The sequence below is a fragment of the Varanus komodoensis genome, unplaced genomic scaffold (assembly GCF_004798865.1).
Source record: "Varanus komodoensis strain SLA01 unplaced genomic scaffold, ASM479886v1 scaffold11, whole genome shotgun sequence".
Taxonomy (NCBI): Eukaryota; Metazoa; Chordata; class Lepidosauria; order Squamata; family Varanidae; genus Varanus; species Varanus komodoensis.
In genome coordinates, this window is record NW_025335317.1 from 5,601,912 (window position 1) to 5,620,954 (window position 19,043).

General features: G+C 43.0%; 1 protein-coding gene across 1 annotated transcript; it reads left to right on the top strand.

Moving 5' to 3' along the window:
* Positions 1 to 1,398: 1,398 nt before the first annotated feature.
* On the top strand, positions 1,399 to 18,630 carry PPIF (peptidylprolyl isomerase F). The gene is made up of 6 exons (XM_044420301.1): positions 1,399 to 1,620; positions 7,431 to 7,461; positions 8,257 to 8,345; positions 11,478 to 11,574; positions 13,296 to 13,371; positions 16,825 to 18,630. Exons 1-6 carry the CDS (start codon positions 1,426 to 1,428, stop codon positions 16,958 to 16,960), a joined length of 624 nt encoding a protein of 207 aa, XP_044276236.1. The 5' UTR covers positions 1,399 to 1,425; the 3' UTR covers positions 16,961 to 18,630.
* The last annotated feature ends 413 nt before the right edge of the window (positions 18,631 to 19,043 follow it).

A 19,043-nucleotide genomic window follows, 5' to 3' on the forward strand; every position in this document is an offset into this window, starting at 1 on the left:
AATAAATGAAAGAGTGCACCCACCACCCTGGAGACCAATACTACCATCATACACATACTATAACAATTAATAATATATAATATACTTCAATTATACCCATATCCCCTCCAGAAATTCATATAATCTTGATTGGATTTACAGCCTTTGCCTTCTGTCAGTATTGCTTTTACAAAATCTTCCCAAATTTCATTATATTCATTTGCTTTCATTAATCTTTTTTAAATTTTTATTTCTTTTGTCAGTTTATCATTAATTACCATATTCCTTATTTCATTATACCATTCATGCCTTTGCAAAACCCAATTCTGTTTCCACCTCCTGCCCAAGTGCTCCAGCAATTGGGGTACAGAGGAACTGCCTCTCATACTGGAGGTAGCATAAAGGCATCAGGAATAGTAGCCATTGATAACGTCATCCACCATTTTGTCCAGTCCCCCTTTAAAGACCTCCAGGTTGGGGGCCATCACTACATCTCATACAAATGAATTCCATGTTTTAATTATGTGCTGCGGGAAATGCTTCCTTCGATCTCTTCTAAATCGCCCACCAGGCAGCCTTGTGGGATGACCCCAGAGCCTAGAAGGAAGGAAGTGCTTCCCTGGCCACTGTCTCCACACCTCTGTCATGACACGCTTGCTTGTCTCCTAGGCTACACAATCCCAGCTGCTGCAATTGTTCCTCACAGTGGGTTTGCTCCAGCCCCTAGGTGCCCTTTCTCAGGTCCGGGCTGGGGCAGCTGCAGTGACGGGGTGGCTGGAGGTCTGCACGGCACGCAGGAGGGCAAAGTCAGGAAAACGCACGGTCGGCCGTCTGACAAAGTACGGCGCATCCAAGGACGAAAGCCGAACAGGGCTGAGCGTGCACAGATGCAGACAAGGCGCTGGAGGTGCAGAAGCAAAGGTGAGGACAAGGATGGCCAAGGACCAGACACTGCCAAGGGGTAGCGAGTAGAGGGTGGAGGGGAGGAGCGGAGGCAGGCTGCGCTGAGCTGCCAGCAGGCAGGGCAGGGCAGGGCAAGAGGGCAAGGCAAGGGCACGGAGAAGCAAGAACAGGTGCCCAGCAAGGTGGGCGTCCAGCCGAAAGCAAAAGCAGGCGCGAGGACTGCCAGGAGACACGAGGCACCCTCGGGGGCGAGGCGAGCAACTGGGCCGGGCTCGCGGAAGCCGCCTGCCGGCGCCCCACGGAGCGGGGACCTGCCGCGGGAAGACTGTGGCGCCCGCGCTCGCCGCTGGGGGCGCTGCAGAGGCGCGCTGCGCCCGCGCTTCAAAAGGGCGCGCGCGCCGCGGGGCGCTCCAGAGCAGTGCCGCCGACGTCGAGACGCACGCGTGGCCGCGCACGCCCGCCCGCCCGCCCCACCCCCGGCCAGGACCGCGTGGAAGGTCGCCGCTGCCCGCCCGCCCTCCCGTCGCCTCGCCGGCAGCAGCCATGCTGGCGCTCAGCGCGGGCCGCCGCCTGCTGCGCCCGCTGCCCCTGCTCGTCCCGCGGCCGGCCGCCGCTGAGCGCGCCGGCCTCCGCGCCTGCAGCGGACCGCGGCGCGGCGCCGACGACGATGCCGACAACCCGCTGGTCTACCTGGACGTGGGCGCGGACAACCAGCCGCTCGGGCGCGTCGTGCTGGAGGTGCGTGCATGCGGCGCGCTCCCCGGCCGGCCGGCCGGTCGCCCCGCGGGGACCCCTGGTGCCTTGCCGCGCTCCGTCCCGCGGCGGCACAACGGCCCTGCGAGGTGGCCGGCCCAGGGGCACCCCGGAAGCTTCCCGCCATGGCGTGGCCGTGCCGGCTGGGGCTGATGGGTGTTGCAGCCCCAGGCACCAGGCTGGGGAAGCCCACCTGGGGGCGGTGGGTTTTGTGTTAAAAAGGGTAGTTTAGGGGAGGGGACAGGATGGCGAGTGCCCTTCCTCTTTTCAACCATCGAGGAGTTACTGTTTCTCTCTTTCATCAGCTCTTCAGCTGATGGAAATTCTTCCTATTGTGCAAATAGAGCTAAGGAAACCTCACCTCTTGAACTTCTGCCTTAGACGTAGCTGAGTGTACATTTCCAGTTGCAGGTGGGTGGTGACCTCCGATGCGCCCCTCTCTAATGTTTCTCTGCCTCTAGAAGCAGCAATAGGGGATTATTTGTTGCTTCAGCTGGAGGGGTGGTCAAGGAGAAGTTGAAGGGGCGGCAGAGTAGTGTGGGTTAAAGGTTCAAAGAAAGCTTAGCAATCCGAGGTTAGCAGTCATTTATGTTTCTGATTAAGATATAAAACTGCTGTGAATGTGCATTCATCTTCTTCCATGTGCATATGGCTGGAGCTGGGGGTCAGACTAGATGGCATGGGAGACCCCTTCTGACTCGCTCTGTTTCTATGTTTCTATATCTGAGGAATGATAGATTGGGCTGTGGTGTTGTTTGTGACTGCAGACCTTAGCCACAAATAGGAGTTATAGCTGGGAGTCAAAAGAATGTGAACTTGAATATGGACTCCTGTGTTCAAGGTGCCTTTACAGAGTTGTCTTAAACTCAAGTCGTTAACTTGCATGGAGTAAAATATCTTACTTCCAGTGGGTCCCTTGGCTTTCACTGTGTCAGTGATTGTGCCAATAAGAACTGGGTCATGAAAAGGTGGGTTCTCCCTCACCCTCTTTTGATGTGTGAATATGTATGACATGGGAAAATCTAAACACATAAGCGTTCATAAAATCCAAAATAAAATCTGTCATCTATCTCCAACCATCAAGTGATGGCTTAAAGATCTAATCAGAAAAGTTTGATAGTGCTTCTGAGGGATAGAGACTGGGATATCAGACAACTCTATGGAGGAAGGAAATTCCATAATGTTCAGCTCTTAAGCAGGAGTCCTTGTTTTCATGTAGTGACTTGGCACAAGGTAAGGGTAGAGTCTTTGTATGAAAGTTCTGATAACCAAATCATGAGATTGTGTTAGTTCCAAACTAACCTGCAGAGAATTAAACTTGAGTTTGACTCTGTGCTCAGTAGAAGAAAAAGAATAAGTTATTGAGCTCAAGTGACTGGGTGGGTTGTGGGAACTGATTGTTCCCAGAAAATCAGAATCAATTATTACACTCTAGAGCAGGGGTGTCCAACCTTTTGGCTTCTCCAAAGTTTGTGATCACTAATAAGCTCTAAGTAATAAAACTTCATTGATTTTTTTAATTTTTTAATATAAAAGTAAAAGAGTGGAACACAAAACTAATGGGATATTTGACCTTGTATTTGAGAAACTAATGGATCAATATCTGGTTCAATGGAAATAGTTGCAATTCTCAGTGAATTTCTGGTTCTAATTTTATTCTTACTGTGCTTCACTCTTGAAAATAGTTACTCACAAATGTAGATCCTTCCAGAAAGTGAAGACATGAATAAGGCATGATTGTGAAGCAAGGGATAAATATAGTGCTTATTTTCCCAAAAATCTTGAAATCTGTTTTCAAATTCTTGTATCAAATTGAAAAGCAGGGCTGCATATTTTTTGCTGTCCACAGGACTATGTTTAGCCAACATGTTGAAATGTATAAAATTGTTTGCAATGGTAGGTTGAAATATTATTGATAATAGCTGTGTTTCACTCACCAAGTCACCATGAGCACATGCAACGTCTGATGGTGTCAATGGGACTGTGTGCGCTTGGAAGATAACACATTGGAAGCCACACGCAGCTGTAAAACTGGAGACACATGCGTACAAATAGTGAGAGCATAGGTACGTTTATTTTACATGACATTGCAACACAACACTGTCATCTACAAAGTACACACTGGAGAACTGCGCAATCAAGTTTCAAAAAAATTTGCAAAAAAATCTCAAAGTTTTAAGTCATTTTATGGTTTTGTGTTGGGTTGCATTCATAGCCATCCTGGGCTGTGGGTTGGACACCCCTGCACTACACCAACATAAAAAAAAAAAGATCTGTTTGAATCTGAGGGGCTTTCTTGAATTGACATAGTAGCAAGGTTGCTGAAGGTGCTTGGATTCCTCTTTGCATCCTTTGGAATGTCCCTTTTAAGGAATTCTAACAGTAGGCAGTAATGGAGAAGGTAATGCTAAGGAGACTTGAAGGTATAAAAAGAGGCGCATTGATTCCAGAAAGGAAGCCGCAGCCTTGAGCTTAGGAGAGCTGGGCATGGCTGTGAAGGACAGGGCATTTTGAATCACTCTTGATGGAGCTGCTGTCAGGTAACTTGAGAGCACATAGCTGCAGCAGTAGCCCCATAGATACAGCAAAGGATTTTTTTTTTTTCACTGACTGCTCTCTTTACTGAGTCCTGACTCTTGTCTTAGGTTTCTCTACTTCAGTATTTCAAGAGAAATTATTGGCCAACAAAATCTCACCCAAAGTGTATATATTTAACTTGGAAGGTGTGTGGGTTCTGTGGAAAAGAATATGGAAGCAAATAAGATGTTTTCTGCTGAACTAACTAAACTTCAGAGTACTAATGCAAGTTGAAGAAAAGGTGCAACTCCTAGGACTTGAATGTCTGTGTGTGTGTGCACAAGGGATACAGATAATGGCATGTTAAGGAGTGGGTCAGAATTGTTTACCTGGCCAAATCCACCACGTTTTCAGAAGCAGATGCCCAGATTTCATTTTGTGTTCCCAGTATAACTTGTATAGTAGGTATGTGGCCTAGAAAAGGTCTAATTACAGTGAACTGGGAGTTGATGTTATGAAATGACAGGAAAGGCAAAATAGTTGTTTGGACTATTTTATCCAACTCTTCTAGTGTTGGATTAAAGGCACAAATGGGTCTGATTTTACAGTAGATCCATTTCATCTTTTTCTACAACTGTTCAAACTCCTTGACAAATGGGAATAGTAGTAAAACATTTCCTGGGTTCCCTTTGAAAGTGAAATCCTTAATTATTTGTTACCTCAGTAATAAGAGACTGGCAACGAATCAATGGACGGGTGAGTTCAGTGTCAAGATACAGGGAAACTACACCAAATATGTCAGGTGGTTTAATGCCACTCAGTGAACTTCATAACAGGGTGGACTTTTGAGTTCCAGCCTGCCTGGTTCTGTAGTAATGGCATCACTACACCATGCCATTTATGATGCTCTTCAGCAGGGTTTCATTGGAATGTTTTAAGGAAAACAGGTATCTGTGGTCATGGCCTAAATGTGTGTGGTCGAGAGCACTGGACAACTCTTCATAGCATAGTTGTGGATGATATTCTCTGCTTAAGGCGTTATGCTTGCTACCAAAATGCACAGAAGACTTGAGAATGCTTCTCCTTTTTGCTAGCAAACCAGCACCAGGTGCAGGTTGACTAATATTGCGGAAAGATCAGTCCTTAATAAGAATGTGTAGGATGTCATTCTGAAGGGTGTGTTGAAACAGGGTGCAGCAGCCCTGTGAAAGGGAGGGCCACATCGTGCATCATGCATCCAGGAAACGGGCATGAAGGTTTCGTCCTGATGAAAACAGAAACATATGGAAAGGGAGTGGGAAAACATGGCAGCCAACTCTGGCCTGTGTTCTTACCTTTGAAGCTCCACTGTGTCAATGTAGAAAATGCTCTTGAGACTTCCTTTGAACTGAATCCAAGCCAGGAAGATCCAAATCATACCCACATAAACAGGAAGGGGAGCTTTTCAAGAGCTGGTTCTGTCAGTGTACCCCAGATATGACTTATACCCCTGTGTAGGTAGGCAGACTTATTTAAAACAAGAGGTGGCCTTCCAACGAGATTTTGAGTGTGGCAATTCCTAAGTGGCTTCATTGAACCCATTGTCACATCAGAATTGGTTATCCCTGTGCCGTCAGGTAGTAACGAACATGTGCCACATTACGCATACAGGAAACTCTGGGGCATGAAGGATTCATTCTGATGTAATCTTCACGCATGCACTTTGCACATGTAAGTACATGGCATAAGGTATAACACTCCCAGTTCTTGGAAGTGACTCATTTCCAAAAGCTGGAAATGTTACCTTGCATCACAAATTCTCACAATTGCACGTTGACTGTGTGGCTTTATGAACGACATCACATGATGCTAAGCAAGTAGGTCAGAGGCAAGGATGGTCAGAAAAGTTAAAAAGTTATACATGGTGATGCTTCAGTAGGGGAGCGACAAACACTCATTTCCATCATCCCAACTTGGCCATGTGCACTTGCAGTCTATGCATAATTGAGCTAAGCCAAGCGCAGACAGAGTTGAGTCTTGAAGTATCTACTTCATTTTTCACTAAAACTCAGGTCTGCCAACCAGAGGCAGGTGCTAACTGATAGTGGAGGAAGACAAGTGTAGAATTAATGGATTAAGGTGTGTCTGTATGTTAGTCCAGGAATTTGTTTTCGGTACCAAAACAGAAGCTTGAATGTAGCTCCTTTCATACATCAGTTACTGCTTTCCATAGCTTAATTTAGAGGAAAAGTAAGCCCTTTAAATGACTGCAAATAGGAAATGCCGATGTCATAAGTAAATATGCCTTTTCTTCCCACCTCTGACCTCAGACATGAAACCACTACATGTGGTTAAAGTAGTAAAATTCTCTTATTGTGTCATTTTTCTGGCTGTCAGGAAACAAAATTTAAAGGTTTCCTAACTGTTGTGCTTGTAGATCTTCACAAATAAAGAACTGTGTTTTCATTCACATGAAACTAAGAGACTAGAGATGCAAATAGTGTGAATGTACAGCTTGGTAACAATCATATCCCACAAAAGTATTGTGGAAATCTTTGGGAACCCCAGTGCCATCAAGATAAGGTAGTCACCGTTCATAGATAGTACCATAAGCTCACAATATCATACAATGTATTGTACAAAGCTACCTCCATAAATGAACATGTAATTTTCAGAATTCTGAAATGTGTATGAGGACCACTTCACGCATGAAGTATAATATTTTAGGTACACATCTAAAAAATAGAATGTGTGAATGCCATAAACAGATGTTCGAAAACATGTGCATCATAGACATAGTATCAAAACTAAGACGTCTTTTGGCTTCCTCTGCAATGCACAGCAATAAGAATGTGCTTTATTTATTGCAACTGTTTTCTCTTAGCATTTAATCATTTTGCTTGTCCAGTCAGTACAGTTGAAGGTATCCATTCAGTATGTGTAACTTGACACTCCAAAAGATTTGCATTTGCTCCTGGAAAAGCTGGCCCTTGTACATTTCAGGATGTATATTTGTAAATATTATCCCAGTTTAAAAGTGACTTATACAAGGTGTTGAGTAAATTAGATAGTGAATGTGTTTAATTGAATGAAGACAACGGCACAGTTAGGTTTGCTACTTTCCAAGGAATGATCTACTATAATTTGAGGTTACATTTAGTACAGGTTTTATTATGTGACTTTCCTATTAAAACTTTATGCCTCTTTGCAGCTTTTTTAGTTGTAAAGAACGGACCATATATCTTACATTGAGCTGTAAAATGTTTCCTCAGTGTTTCTCTCTCTCTCTCTCCTAATAGCTGAAAGCTGATGTGGTGCCAAAGACTGCAGGTAAGGCAGTGTTTTTGTCAGTACTCAATTTTAATTTTCCGGTTCCTTAGATCATGTTGGCAAGAAAATGAAGAAAATGGAAATGCTTTTTCTTAATGTTTTAGTCGGCATTGTAGTTGTAACAGTAAACTACAACTTCATTTCATGTATCAGTAAATGTATCCATGTTGCAATAATGCAGCCTTTGGAGGAATGCAAAAGGCTGCAGTAGAAGGGGATGAAGTTGTAATAGTAAGCCTATAGCCATCCCTTTGGGATCTCATCCTTAGGCCTGAATAGAGAGGTGGACCATTGTAACCGCAAGCTATACAGTTGCAAGCTGTGGTTTGGGGTTATATAACTGAATGCCTATAAAAACTAGTATGCTGGGGAGAGGCCTTATTGGAGAGCGGTTTTTCCCGACTCCCCAAATTCTGTGTAAATTCAGTCCTTAGAGCTCCCACTTGGAACCTGAAGCAGTGCAGCCTGGAACTAGCTCCAGTGTTCTGTTTAAATTCACGATGAAGGAACTTACGGAGCTATTGGTTTGCTTTCTGTATACCTAAAATGTTGAAGCCCTTTTCCAATACATTTCAAATATGCAAATCTCAATAACCCAGAAGAGCAGGAGGCGTCTCCTAGGTAAATGCCCCTAGCAAATTCTATGTATGAGTATTTCTTTCTTACCAGTTCTAAATATAACTTTGAAACATACCATCAGTGCTTACAGTTCTTGTAATGTGCAGAGTTATTATTCCCACTTGCCTAGTTTTTCTGTTAATAACAAAGCTGCCTTCTCCTCTTCCCACCCTCTAGAAAATTTTAGAGCTCTCTGCACTGGAGAAAAGGGTTTTGGATACAAAGGATCCACCTTCCATAGGGTCATACCTTCTTTCATGTGTCAGGTAATGAAACCATGGGGTTCTACTAAGCTCCTTGAAGCTTTGAAAAAGCATGTCTGGTTAGAAAACAATAAAAAGAAATTTAAAAGCATCAGAAGTGACTCGTAATTGTATGCAACAGTTTCCTGGGGGTGGTGGGGAAATGATTCTAGAAGCACTGTTGCCAGCATGGACAGTACTTGTATTGAAAAGTTATTTCAGCGGTCAGGTTGCTGTATGGCAGTGAATTCTCAGCATCTCTTGGTGCTGTGCCCTAGCCATCTTTTTGAAGGAAAACTGGCAGTAAGCTGGAGCCATGATTGGTTGAAGTTACCTGGCTCTGGCATGGACCACTGGCCTTAGCATGAAGCGCAGGCAGGAGGAGCTGTGCCTCTCCCATGGTGGTCCGCTCGCTCATGGGCGCTCAGCAGAGTGGGGACACTGTTAGTTGAGTGCAGTTGGACTCTTATTGCATGTCTTGGCAGACAGAGACCTTTGATTCACAGAGCCTAATATATCACACTACCATTTCATCTGACTTTATTGTTTGGGTTGCATACAGGTGCCCTGATAAGAAGCAAAAGTGTGTAAATATGTTCCACTCAAGCCTGAAATTTTCCCCTTTTGGAATCATTTTGCTTCTTCTACAACCTCGTTTTTTTCTCTCTTCGGAAAACTACACTGGTGCCTGGCTAGTGTCAGGAACAAATTACCTAATTTTTCAGCTGGGCTTGCATGTCTGTTGTCATTCATGAGGCATGTTGAATGTGAATATTGAAAAGAAAGCAGTTCTTACACATTGCAGTAGCAATGGGAAGTTGATAGCAGACGGTCCATAAATAATTCTCCACTTTGGGGTTTCAGCACTTAAAGCAAAAGAATGTTCCTAATTGCTGCCTCTTCTCTTTCTGTTCTACTCATTTGTCAAGTGGAAATACTTGCATTGCTGTTCTTAGCTTAAAGGATATTAAAATATATTACTGTGCTTGGGACAGTGTTTTTAGGCTTGTTAAACAGGCACCCTGATCTGAAGTACACTTGCTTGAAAGTAAGCTCTGTTCAGGTACAAGTTAAGCTTGTAACTTTCATATTCTGATGCCATAGTAAGAGCCTGTCATTCCACAGCTAAAGCATGAGGTCAACATGGTGTAGCTGGTTGATCCAATTGCAGGTACTGATCCTTGTCAACTTAAATACTCTTAAATGATAGGGTGTGTTTTCTGGCATGTTCAGGTATAACCAAGTTACTGTGTGCAGTATTGTGCATTATATTGAGTGCCACTTCCTTCGAAGTGGGGTAAGCAACCAGTTGCTATCGTGATGCTTTTGATTGCAGGTTTCATAAGCATTGGGCCAACAGTCAAGGATTATGGGAGTTGTACGCAAAACTATCTGGAGAGCAACTGGTTGCCAGCTCCTGCTTTGATACATAACCCGTATTACCTTGGGATATTTTTTTTTCCTAAATGAAAATGTGTCTCTCTCCCTTGGAAAGCAAGCTAGTCCACAACAGCAGTTCTGGATGACCTTTCCACTATACTTATATACATAAAGAGGAATCAATTGTAGATAGCTACTCTAAATCACAGCTTTCAGCATCTCTAAGGGAGGCATTTAGTGATTTTTCAATAAGAGCTTTTGATCTTTCCCAGGGCTCAAAGTTACTTCAAATGGACTTGTAGAATAGGGTGGTAGTTTGAAATTTTTCAACAGAAGAGAGTTAACTAAGACCTCAGATAACAATAGGTGGCATTAAGTGGTATATCAGCCAAAGTCCACTCTCTCAGTGATTTCTCTTTCTCCTTTCTCTTGTAAATTTTCAGAGGGTTTCCTAACCCTCAAGAGCAGATATACAGGGCATGGAGGGGCTACTGGAAGAAGAGTATTTATTCCTTCCCCTCTCCATTTTGCTAAGAGGGAGGCAATAAAGCTTCAGTGGATTATACCCTTTATGAACATCCTGGATTTATTACTAAATATATTATCCACCATTCCACTGAACTCTATTGTAAAACTCCTTGTGTGACATGAGGAGTGAGTCTTCACTGCCAGCCCCAGCAGGCAGTTGCGTAGAGTGGACGTGAAGAAAATTCAGCAGTGTCACATGTCACAAGTGTCTAAATCCTTGAGATAGAAAGGTAGACACAGGAATGTTTTTCACATGTCTGCACACCTAGTTCTGCCCTCAGAGACTGCCTTCTCCAAGTGAACATTACAACCTGAGGCTGTTGAAACAGCATCACACGTCCATAACAGCGCTGTGTTGCTTAGTTTCCTTAAAAGGAGCAAGCAGGATTAAAAAGCCACTTGCAGCTGGATTAATTGCAATGAGCTGTGTAAATAAAGGCTGTACAAATTCTTGCTAATTGTTAAAGAATGTGTTACCAGTGGAGCAAACAAAATTATGCAAATGAGTGATGGCAATTGGCCATCCTGTCATTGTTAATACCCACCTTTGTTTTGCATAAGAATTATGAGTAGAGCATGTTTCTAGTTTTGGTAAGATTCAGTTACTTTTTTCACAAGACTCTGACCATGAAACAGCAGATTGTATTGACATAAATCTCCATCTTTTTATGTGAAAAAAAGTTTTTTGGCGCTAATACATACGACAGGTACACTCGTGACCAAATCCCAAGGTTTCCTTGCAATCCAAGTCATGCTTCTGTGTTCATTGCAGGAAACCCTGATTTTATAAACACACACTATTCACTACTAATGTGTGTTTGCCATTTATAACCATAATGCCCAAGGTGATCAAATCTACATTCAGCCATGAAATTTACTCGCCCATTTTCCTAGTCTGAATCAGCACTTTATCCATTGCCTTTTAAGCATCATAATTAATTATCATAATTTAATTCACATATATTGTCTTAGCAGCTCTGACACCATCACTGTACGGTATGGCTCAGTGTTGTTGTCAGAGCTACTAAGACAAAACATTGTCTCAGTATTTTCCCCTTTATACAAGTGTGTCACACATGGCTCATTTTCCCAACCGCTCTACTAGCAGGTAGAGTAATAATAATTTTAGATGCCTTTCAAATTAACTACAGCAGGATGTTATTTTATGTCCATAAACTTCATTTGAGCTGAACCGCTCTGCCTTGCTCTATGTATGTAATGATGAGAGATACATTGCATTGCTTTCAGGGTGGTGACTTTACTAATCACAATGGCACGGGAGGCAAATCGATATATGGCAGTCGATTTCCTGATGAAAACTTCATCCTTAAGCATGTTGGACCCGGTAAGCAAATCTCTTTCTGTATTTCCAATCAAAGAGAAGGAAAAACTTAGTTTGGATTCCCATGCCTGTTTCGCTTAAATTGGTTCAGTGATAAGCTCATGAGCAACAAGGCCAGCTTGTGAGAAGGATCGTCCCAGGGCCCGGCACAAATCAGAAGGAGATTCTTGGGACCTAATACAAGTGACTCCAACCCCTGCTGAAACTGAGCACTGAAGAGACATATCATACGGTAGCTGTGATTGTGAACTCATTGAGAAACTGGGGTTTGATGCCATCAGTTTGCAGATGACACTGAAGTATGTTTCTTCTTTCCTGGTTTGGTGTTGAGTCCTCTCAGCAAGTAACAAGAATAAATAATAGCTTAGACAAAGCTAGAGACCCAGTCCAGCTTCAGTCCGAGGAACAATATTGATGAAGGTAATACTCATTCTGCATGGGCTTGCATTCCCCTGAAGCGACTTGTGGGCTTTATTCCCCACTGGCTGTGCTGGCTGGGGCAGAGGGAGTTGCAAGGATGGAGTATATTCAGGGTTATCTCCTTTCATATAACTGTCCCCATACATTCTGACTGAGTGGCTGCTTCACACAGCCTCTTCTTCTGAAGTGAAGTAGCTGATCAAAGAAGGGATGGGAATGGCACTTATTCGAACAAAGTATTGGAATGCTTCTTGCAGCCATATCTGTCAGTGGCCCATAGTGCTGATTTTTAAAGGCAGCTTAAAAAAAAACTTTATCCATCTTTTTGGCAAACTTCAAATTCTTGGTTAGTTGTCACTCTTTCAATTAAGAGTTGTCTTGGTAGCTGTTTATGGTATTTTTATTCAAACTGTGTGACTATAAGCTGCTTTACAAGACCTATGATGGAAAGCCCATGTTTGAGATAAATAGGTGGAGCACCTGGGCCCTGTGAGACAATCTGTGGTGGTTCTGGGTGCTATTTCCCTTCCTTTTTAATCCCTCCTTCTGCCCCTTTTTGTAGCCTGGTCAGACATTAGCAATTATAGTCTTGCCAAGAGATTCTCTGTCTCATTAGATTACAACCTAATTCTCAGATAAGCATAATTAAAACACTGTCAAAGCTGGGGAATGTGAAATTGTCGCATTTTCCTTGTGTTGCAAAAACTATAAACATACCCTGAAAGCCAAGACTTCGTGAGTTTATCCTTAGGCAGGAAATTAATGAAGGAAAGAGACAGCATAGGGCAGCCCTGTCTAGAACAATATACTCCTTTCATCCTCAGAAGGATCCATAGGTAATGCTGCCAGGTTGCATAATGCTGCCTCAGTTACACTAATCAGCATGTTAACATCTATTTGTTTAGAGGAATAGGCCGTCTGGTGTTCTTGTCTTTTTGTCAAGCAGAATTTGGAACTGTTCAGCAAAAGCAAGAGAGTGAGGCTAGTGCTGAAGCTTGCTTAAAGAAAAGGGAGGGGGGAAATTTTAATTCCTGGCAGGGAGGTAGAATCGGTTGCTCTCACTTGCGGAAATTTATAGGGAAACATGAGCCCGTGCCTGATTCTTCCAGCACAATGCTAGATCTTTTAGTGTTTGCATTGCTCACAATGGGATGTTTTGTGAACTCGCTGGGGTTAGCATTCCTTCTTGTAAATACTAGACAAAAAACAAAGACTTTCAGGCTTCGTGCAAGAACAGGCTGAATTGGTGTTTGTTTTTCGTTTTGGCACGGGAAAGTTAAATTGCTCTCTTGTTGCCATTGCAGGTGTTCTCTCAATGGCCAACGCTGGACCCAACACCAATGGATCTCAGTTCTTTATTTGCACAGCCAAAACGGATTGGTAAGCACTCTGGAATATGCGTGTAGTAGCTCTTTGACAAGGTTTTCTCAGAGGGTGGTAAATTGCCCAGCTTGTTCTTTCCTTAAGGGAACCCAGTGAGATTGTACAGGTTGTGATGATGACCTCTAGAAACTGTATATAATTGATTAAGTAAAACACAGTAGTGATGGCAGTTCCCATTCCTTTAGGAAAGCAGCCACAGGCTGTATTAGGGATGCAATGTTTGCTCTTTATGAAAAGTGCTTCAAGTGTAAACAGAAGAGTAGGTGGTTGTGAGGAACATCTTGTGCACCAAACCTCCCCTGCTGCATATGAGCTCTTTGGACAACTGCAATGTGAATGGCAAACGAGTATTTGTAGAACAAAGCACTGAGTAGAGGGTTCGGGTGAGGTTTCAGTATTTATAAGCCTCAATGTTAACTCTTGCTGAAGGGGAATACATAGCTGCACTTTTCTGCATGTAACTTTCATACATACCTAACATAAAGGAAGGAAAAGAGGCACTTTTTATTATATTTTTTGCTGCCCAGTAGCTGAAGCTCTCTGGGCAGATCACAACAGCATGTGAAATACAATGTAAATAGCAATAAAACATTGTAAAAATCATTTTTAAAAAAAAATTGAATACTGAAATAGCTTTGTTGTTGTTGTTAGTCGCGAAGTTGTGTCCGACCCATCACAAACCCCTGGACAACATTCCTCCAGGCCTTCCTGTCCTCCACCATCCCCCAGAGTCCACTTAAGCTCATGCCGACTGCTTCAGTGACTCCATCTAGCCACCTCATCCTCTGCCATCCCCTTCTTCTTTTGCCCTCAACTGTTCCCAGCATTAGACTCTTCTCCAGGGAGTCGTTCCTTCTCATTAGGTGGCCAAAGTATTTGAGCTTCATCTTCAGGATCTGGCCTTCTAAAGAGCAGTCAGGGTTGATCTCCTCTAGGACTGACCGGTTTGATCGCCTTGCGGTCCAGGGGACTCGCAGGAGTCTCCTCCAGCACCACAATTCAAAGGCCTCAGTCCTTTGGCGCTCAGCCTTCCTTATGGTCCAGATTTCACAGCCATACATTGCAACTGGGAAAACCATAGCCTTGGCTATACACACTTTTGTTGGCAGGGTGATGTCTCTGCTTTTTAGTATGCTGTCTAGATTTGCCATAGCTTTCCTCCCCAGGAGCAAGCATCTTTTAATTTCTTGGCTGCAGTCCCCATCTGCAGTGATCTTAGAGCCCAGGAAAATAAAATCTGTTACTACCTCCATTTCTTCCCCATCTATTTGCCAGGAAGTGAGAGGACCGGATGCCATGATCTCAGTTTTCTAAATGCTGAGTTTCAAGCAAACTTTTGCACTCTCTTCCTTCACCCACATCAAGAGGCTCTTTAATTCCTCTTCACTTTCTGCCATGAGAGTGGTATCATTGCATATCTGAGGTTGTTGATATTTCTCCCAGCAATCTTAATTCCAACTGGTGATTCATCCAGCCCTGCCTTTCTCATGATGTGCTCTGCGTAAGTTAAATAGGCAGGGTGACAGTATACAGCCTTGCCAAACTCCTTTCTCAATTTTGAACCAATCACTGGTTCCATGTCCAGTTCTCACTGTTGCTTCTTGACCCACATAGGTTTCTCAAAGACAAATAAAATGGTCAGGTACTCCCATCTCTTTAAGAACTTGCCACAGTTTGTTGTGATCCACACAATCAAAGGTTTTAGCATAGTCAGTGAAGCAGAAGTAGATGAAATTGCTTACACAAGTTAAATTGCAAGACCTGTTAAGCAACTGACATAATGCTCCAATATAATGTAAAACTAATTAAATGCCCCCTCACAGCAGCATGTTTTTCTGCCTGCTGGTGAAAACAACTAGCAGAAGTCAGCTCCATAGTCACCTTTGGTGAATCAAAACACAATCAAACAGGCTACTTGAGGGTTGGTGTGACTTGAACGAACACGCCCCATCATGACCATGGGAACAAAATTGCCTGGAATGACCTGAGCACTTGTCAGGTTAGCTGTTTGGTTGATCAAGCCAAACACTGTTGTTGAGATTCAAGCCTTCCAATGTGTGATGTTTGAAGTATTTGGCTTAGTCAGATGTCTAAGACTAATGGCTTAGTCAAATATCTGTGGACTTCAAATCATACATTGCCCTGGTGTTAAGCCTTTCTGTTAAAATGGAACAGAGTTTGGTGCCGTGTCTCTCCAGATGTTCTGCCCAACAACTGGCAATTGGCTTTGCTGGTGGGAGTTGTAGAGTAAAACATCTGGAAGGCTACAGGCTGCCCTCCCCTCAACTGAGAAGATCCATTTATTCTCCTGTCATCTCAAGTAACATTCTAGGGTTAATTTGCATTGTCAAAGGTTTGCTGCCCCAATCTTTCCCCTCTTGTTCTAGATTGAAAGCATCCTGGGAACTGTCTGCAAAGCAGGTTAATCCCTTTCCAGACACGTTGGACTGCAACCTCTGTTGTTGCTAGCTTCCATGGACAATGGTCGTGCTGGCTGAGTGCGATGGGAGTTAGGTCCAACGCCTCTGGAGGGCATCAGGTTGAGGCAGGCTGCTCTGAAGCGATGTAGTCAGAGGAACTTGTTTCTTCCCCTCTGCACAGTATTAGAAGGCTGCCTGTGCAACTTGCAGTCCTAGAAAGTCTTGTTTCTTTGGGGTGCAGTGGGCAGATCACCTGCTGCTGCTGGCATGGGGCTTCAGCCTATGGGACCCCGCATCGCTGAAGGCAGGCAAAGATGATGATACTTGTTTAATGGCAACAAATACATTAGAAATAGGCCTGTCTGCCACTCATAATAATTTTGACTAAATGAACAACCATGTTTAGTAGGAGCCTACACTTGAATGCAGGCCCTGAAGATAAACTGGATGGTCTTTACACAGTGCCTGTAGACTTCTAGATATATCTGGCTGGCGAGCTTTGGGAATGGAGCATTCAGCTAGAAAGAGGTCTGATACAGTTCTTATGCAGTGGGGCAGAACTAAATGTAGGGCCGCCCTTGGACCATGTTGGACTCCTCCTTGCAGAGTTCTGCGAGGAGCACAGCAAAGGGTTCGAGTGGCAAGTTGCCCACACCTCTGCCGTGCTTACAGCTGCTGCTCTGCTTTTGTTCTTCATCCGCTCAGCATGCCCATTTTGAGCTGCAAGGGAACTGAACAGAGATGTAGCAATAGCTGTTGCTGATCCGCAAATTGATGCAGTAGCTGAATGAGCAAACTTATTTCAGACTATGATTTTTAATCCTGGTTTGTTGGACGGTTGCAGACAATGGCACATCAGTTTTGGACATCAAGTCAAGCTGTAGATATGTCCCTTAATTAGCTGGTCTGATCCTGAATTGTGATTTCCTATGATTTGTAAAATTCTTTTAATAAAACAAATCCACCAAGTCTTCGCTCCTGCTACTGCACCTCTGCATTTGACCTTCATATATGGTTTATGTTATTGCAGGCTGGACGGGAAGCATGTTGTGTTTGGCCACGTAAAGGAAGGCATGGATGTTGTGAAAAAAATTGAAGCCTTCGGCTCAAAGAGCGGAAAGCCGTCGAAGAAGATAGTCATTACGGACTGTGGTCAGCTGTCATGATTCAAGGCCTCTGGAGAATCAGCAGTGTGAAAAGGGATCCATACACATTATTACTCGTACATTTCTCATCTGGATTTGGACTTAAGAAAGCTATTGCTGGTTGAAGACAATGGTCAGAGATAATATAAATAATTCCAGTGTTCAAAATCCATTTGAACATTTTTTATTTTTTAAAAAATTGACATATCATGGTACTGCTTTTATATACATGTAAAACTGATGGCTGTGTTCTATGCTTGAAATGCACAGACAAAGGCTGCTAGGAGGGGTTTATTAGGAAACCTCAGAAGCGGCATATAATGTGCACTGTGAATCTTGCAGAAATGTGAACATTGAGTTTGAAGAACCTTCGTGTTTTCCCTTCTAATTTAAATTATATTCTATAGTACTCTGGTTGAAAAGGTACTTGAATTGTCCTATTCTTACTGAATGTATTAAAGTACCTTTTGGTTATGCTCTTGAGATTTTGCAGCCCAAAGGGCTAAGAATTCACATTCTGCAAAGGAACAGCAGAACTCGATGCAAGCTGCTCGCACGGAATTCATGGATGTCTTAGTTGACTGAGCAGTGTGTGCTTCACATGTTACTCTGACTTAAGGGGTTAATATTAAAATGCATTTCTTTTTAATGCATTACCCATGTCACTATATATCATCAAAACCACAATACATAGCTAGACAGCTATTAGGCATGAAAATCTTTGATAGAATTATGCAAAGGGAGAATTTGGGCAGATGATTATTAATGCCCTTTAATTTTCTTTACTGTCCAGTTGGTTTACATGATTGGAAGGAATGAAAGCCAAGAAGGAATGTTGACCCATGAAGGCCTTTTGGTTTATGTTCTGTGCCCTGTGCTATTACGGTATTTTAATCATTAACATTTTAATTGACCATTTCCAAATGATTCTTGAGATTTTAAAGCACTGATCGTTCCTGCTTCCAGTACCCTTACAGAATGGCACTCTGGTCCCCTATGGACAGAGGGAAAGACTGAGTGTTAAACCAGTTTCTATAGTGTAGATAAGCCCTGCAGGTTCATGTAGCACTGTCATTATCTCAGGTGTGTATCAGCAAGTTCAGCACGGACTGCAGGCACTGATGGAATTTTGATTAGTGGTGCAGAGCAAGGAAGGGTGGCTGAATCATGCTGCTATTCTCTGTGCCTACAGACAAGGGCTGTTGCAGATCCATGAATTGTTGACCTCAGAAAGAGCCTTGAGTTCTTTCAAAACAAGCAAATAATAGCCGGTTTCTGTTTGTGGAGCAGCCTGTTGCTTGCAAAATGTGTCTCTGTTATTGGGAAATTAAGCTGGAAACCTTGCAAGACAAAACTACTCTTTAATATGTGATACAGATTATTGATACTACTGGTAGGTGTACCTGAGTGTATGCAGACATTTAAAATGTGAAGGCCTTTTCAACGTACGAGTTTGTATTTCAGTAATGAGTGACATCACTGCAGGTTCACAGCGCTATTTTTTATTAGAACCATGCAAGTGAAGGACTAAGTATAATTTAAACAAAATGTGACACTGCTTTAGTAAATTGTTTGCTTTCTTTGAAGTATTTTTGAAACATTCAATCTAATCTGACTTATATTTAGAATTAATAAATGATATTTGTTGCTTTTTTGTATATGTAAAGTTATTAAATCCCTTTTGTAAGAAATGATGGTCCATTTCTTAAGTGTAATAATAACAGTGACTTAGACTTGTGCAAAGGTACAAAATCAGCTTCTTCCATCAGGTTGATTGTGGTTGCATTTTGTGACTCCAATCACCCCGTCTCACTGCCCAACTTCTTAGCACTTGTGGAAGGTTGGTTTAGAATGATAACAACTGGTTATGACAACTCTTTGTGAGTGACAGTGAGTTGTTTCTTACGCAGACATCAACTTTCACACAGGTTGGCTGGTTCATGAATAACAACCTATGGCTTGTACTAGGAGTTGTCACACATGCTAGGCTGCCTCCGTATGGTTTCTTGACAGGGGCATATGCTTTTAACACTGTCAAAAAACTATGGTGAGCCCTGTTCAAATAAAACTTCTCAAACTGAGTTTTGACTGCTAGCTGTCAAAC

Coding starts and splice junctions, on each gene's coding strand:
- PPIF (XM_044420301.1), top strand. CDS start 1,426: ATGCTGGCGCTCAGCGCGGGCCGCCGCCTGCTGCGCCCGCTGCCCCTG. Junction 7,462..8,256: donor TGTGGTGCCAAAGACTGCAG/GTAAGGCAGTGT, acceptor CCCACCCTCTAG/AAAATTTTAGAGCTCTCTGC. Junction 8,346..11,477: donor TACCTTCTTTCATGTGTCAG/GTAATGAAACCA, acceptor CATTGCTTTCAG/GGTGGTGACTTTACTAATCA.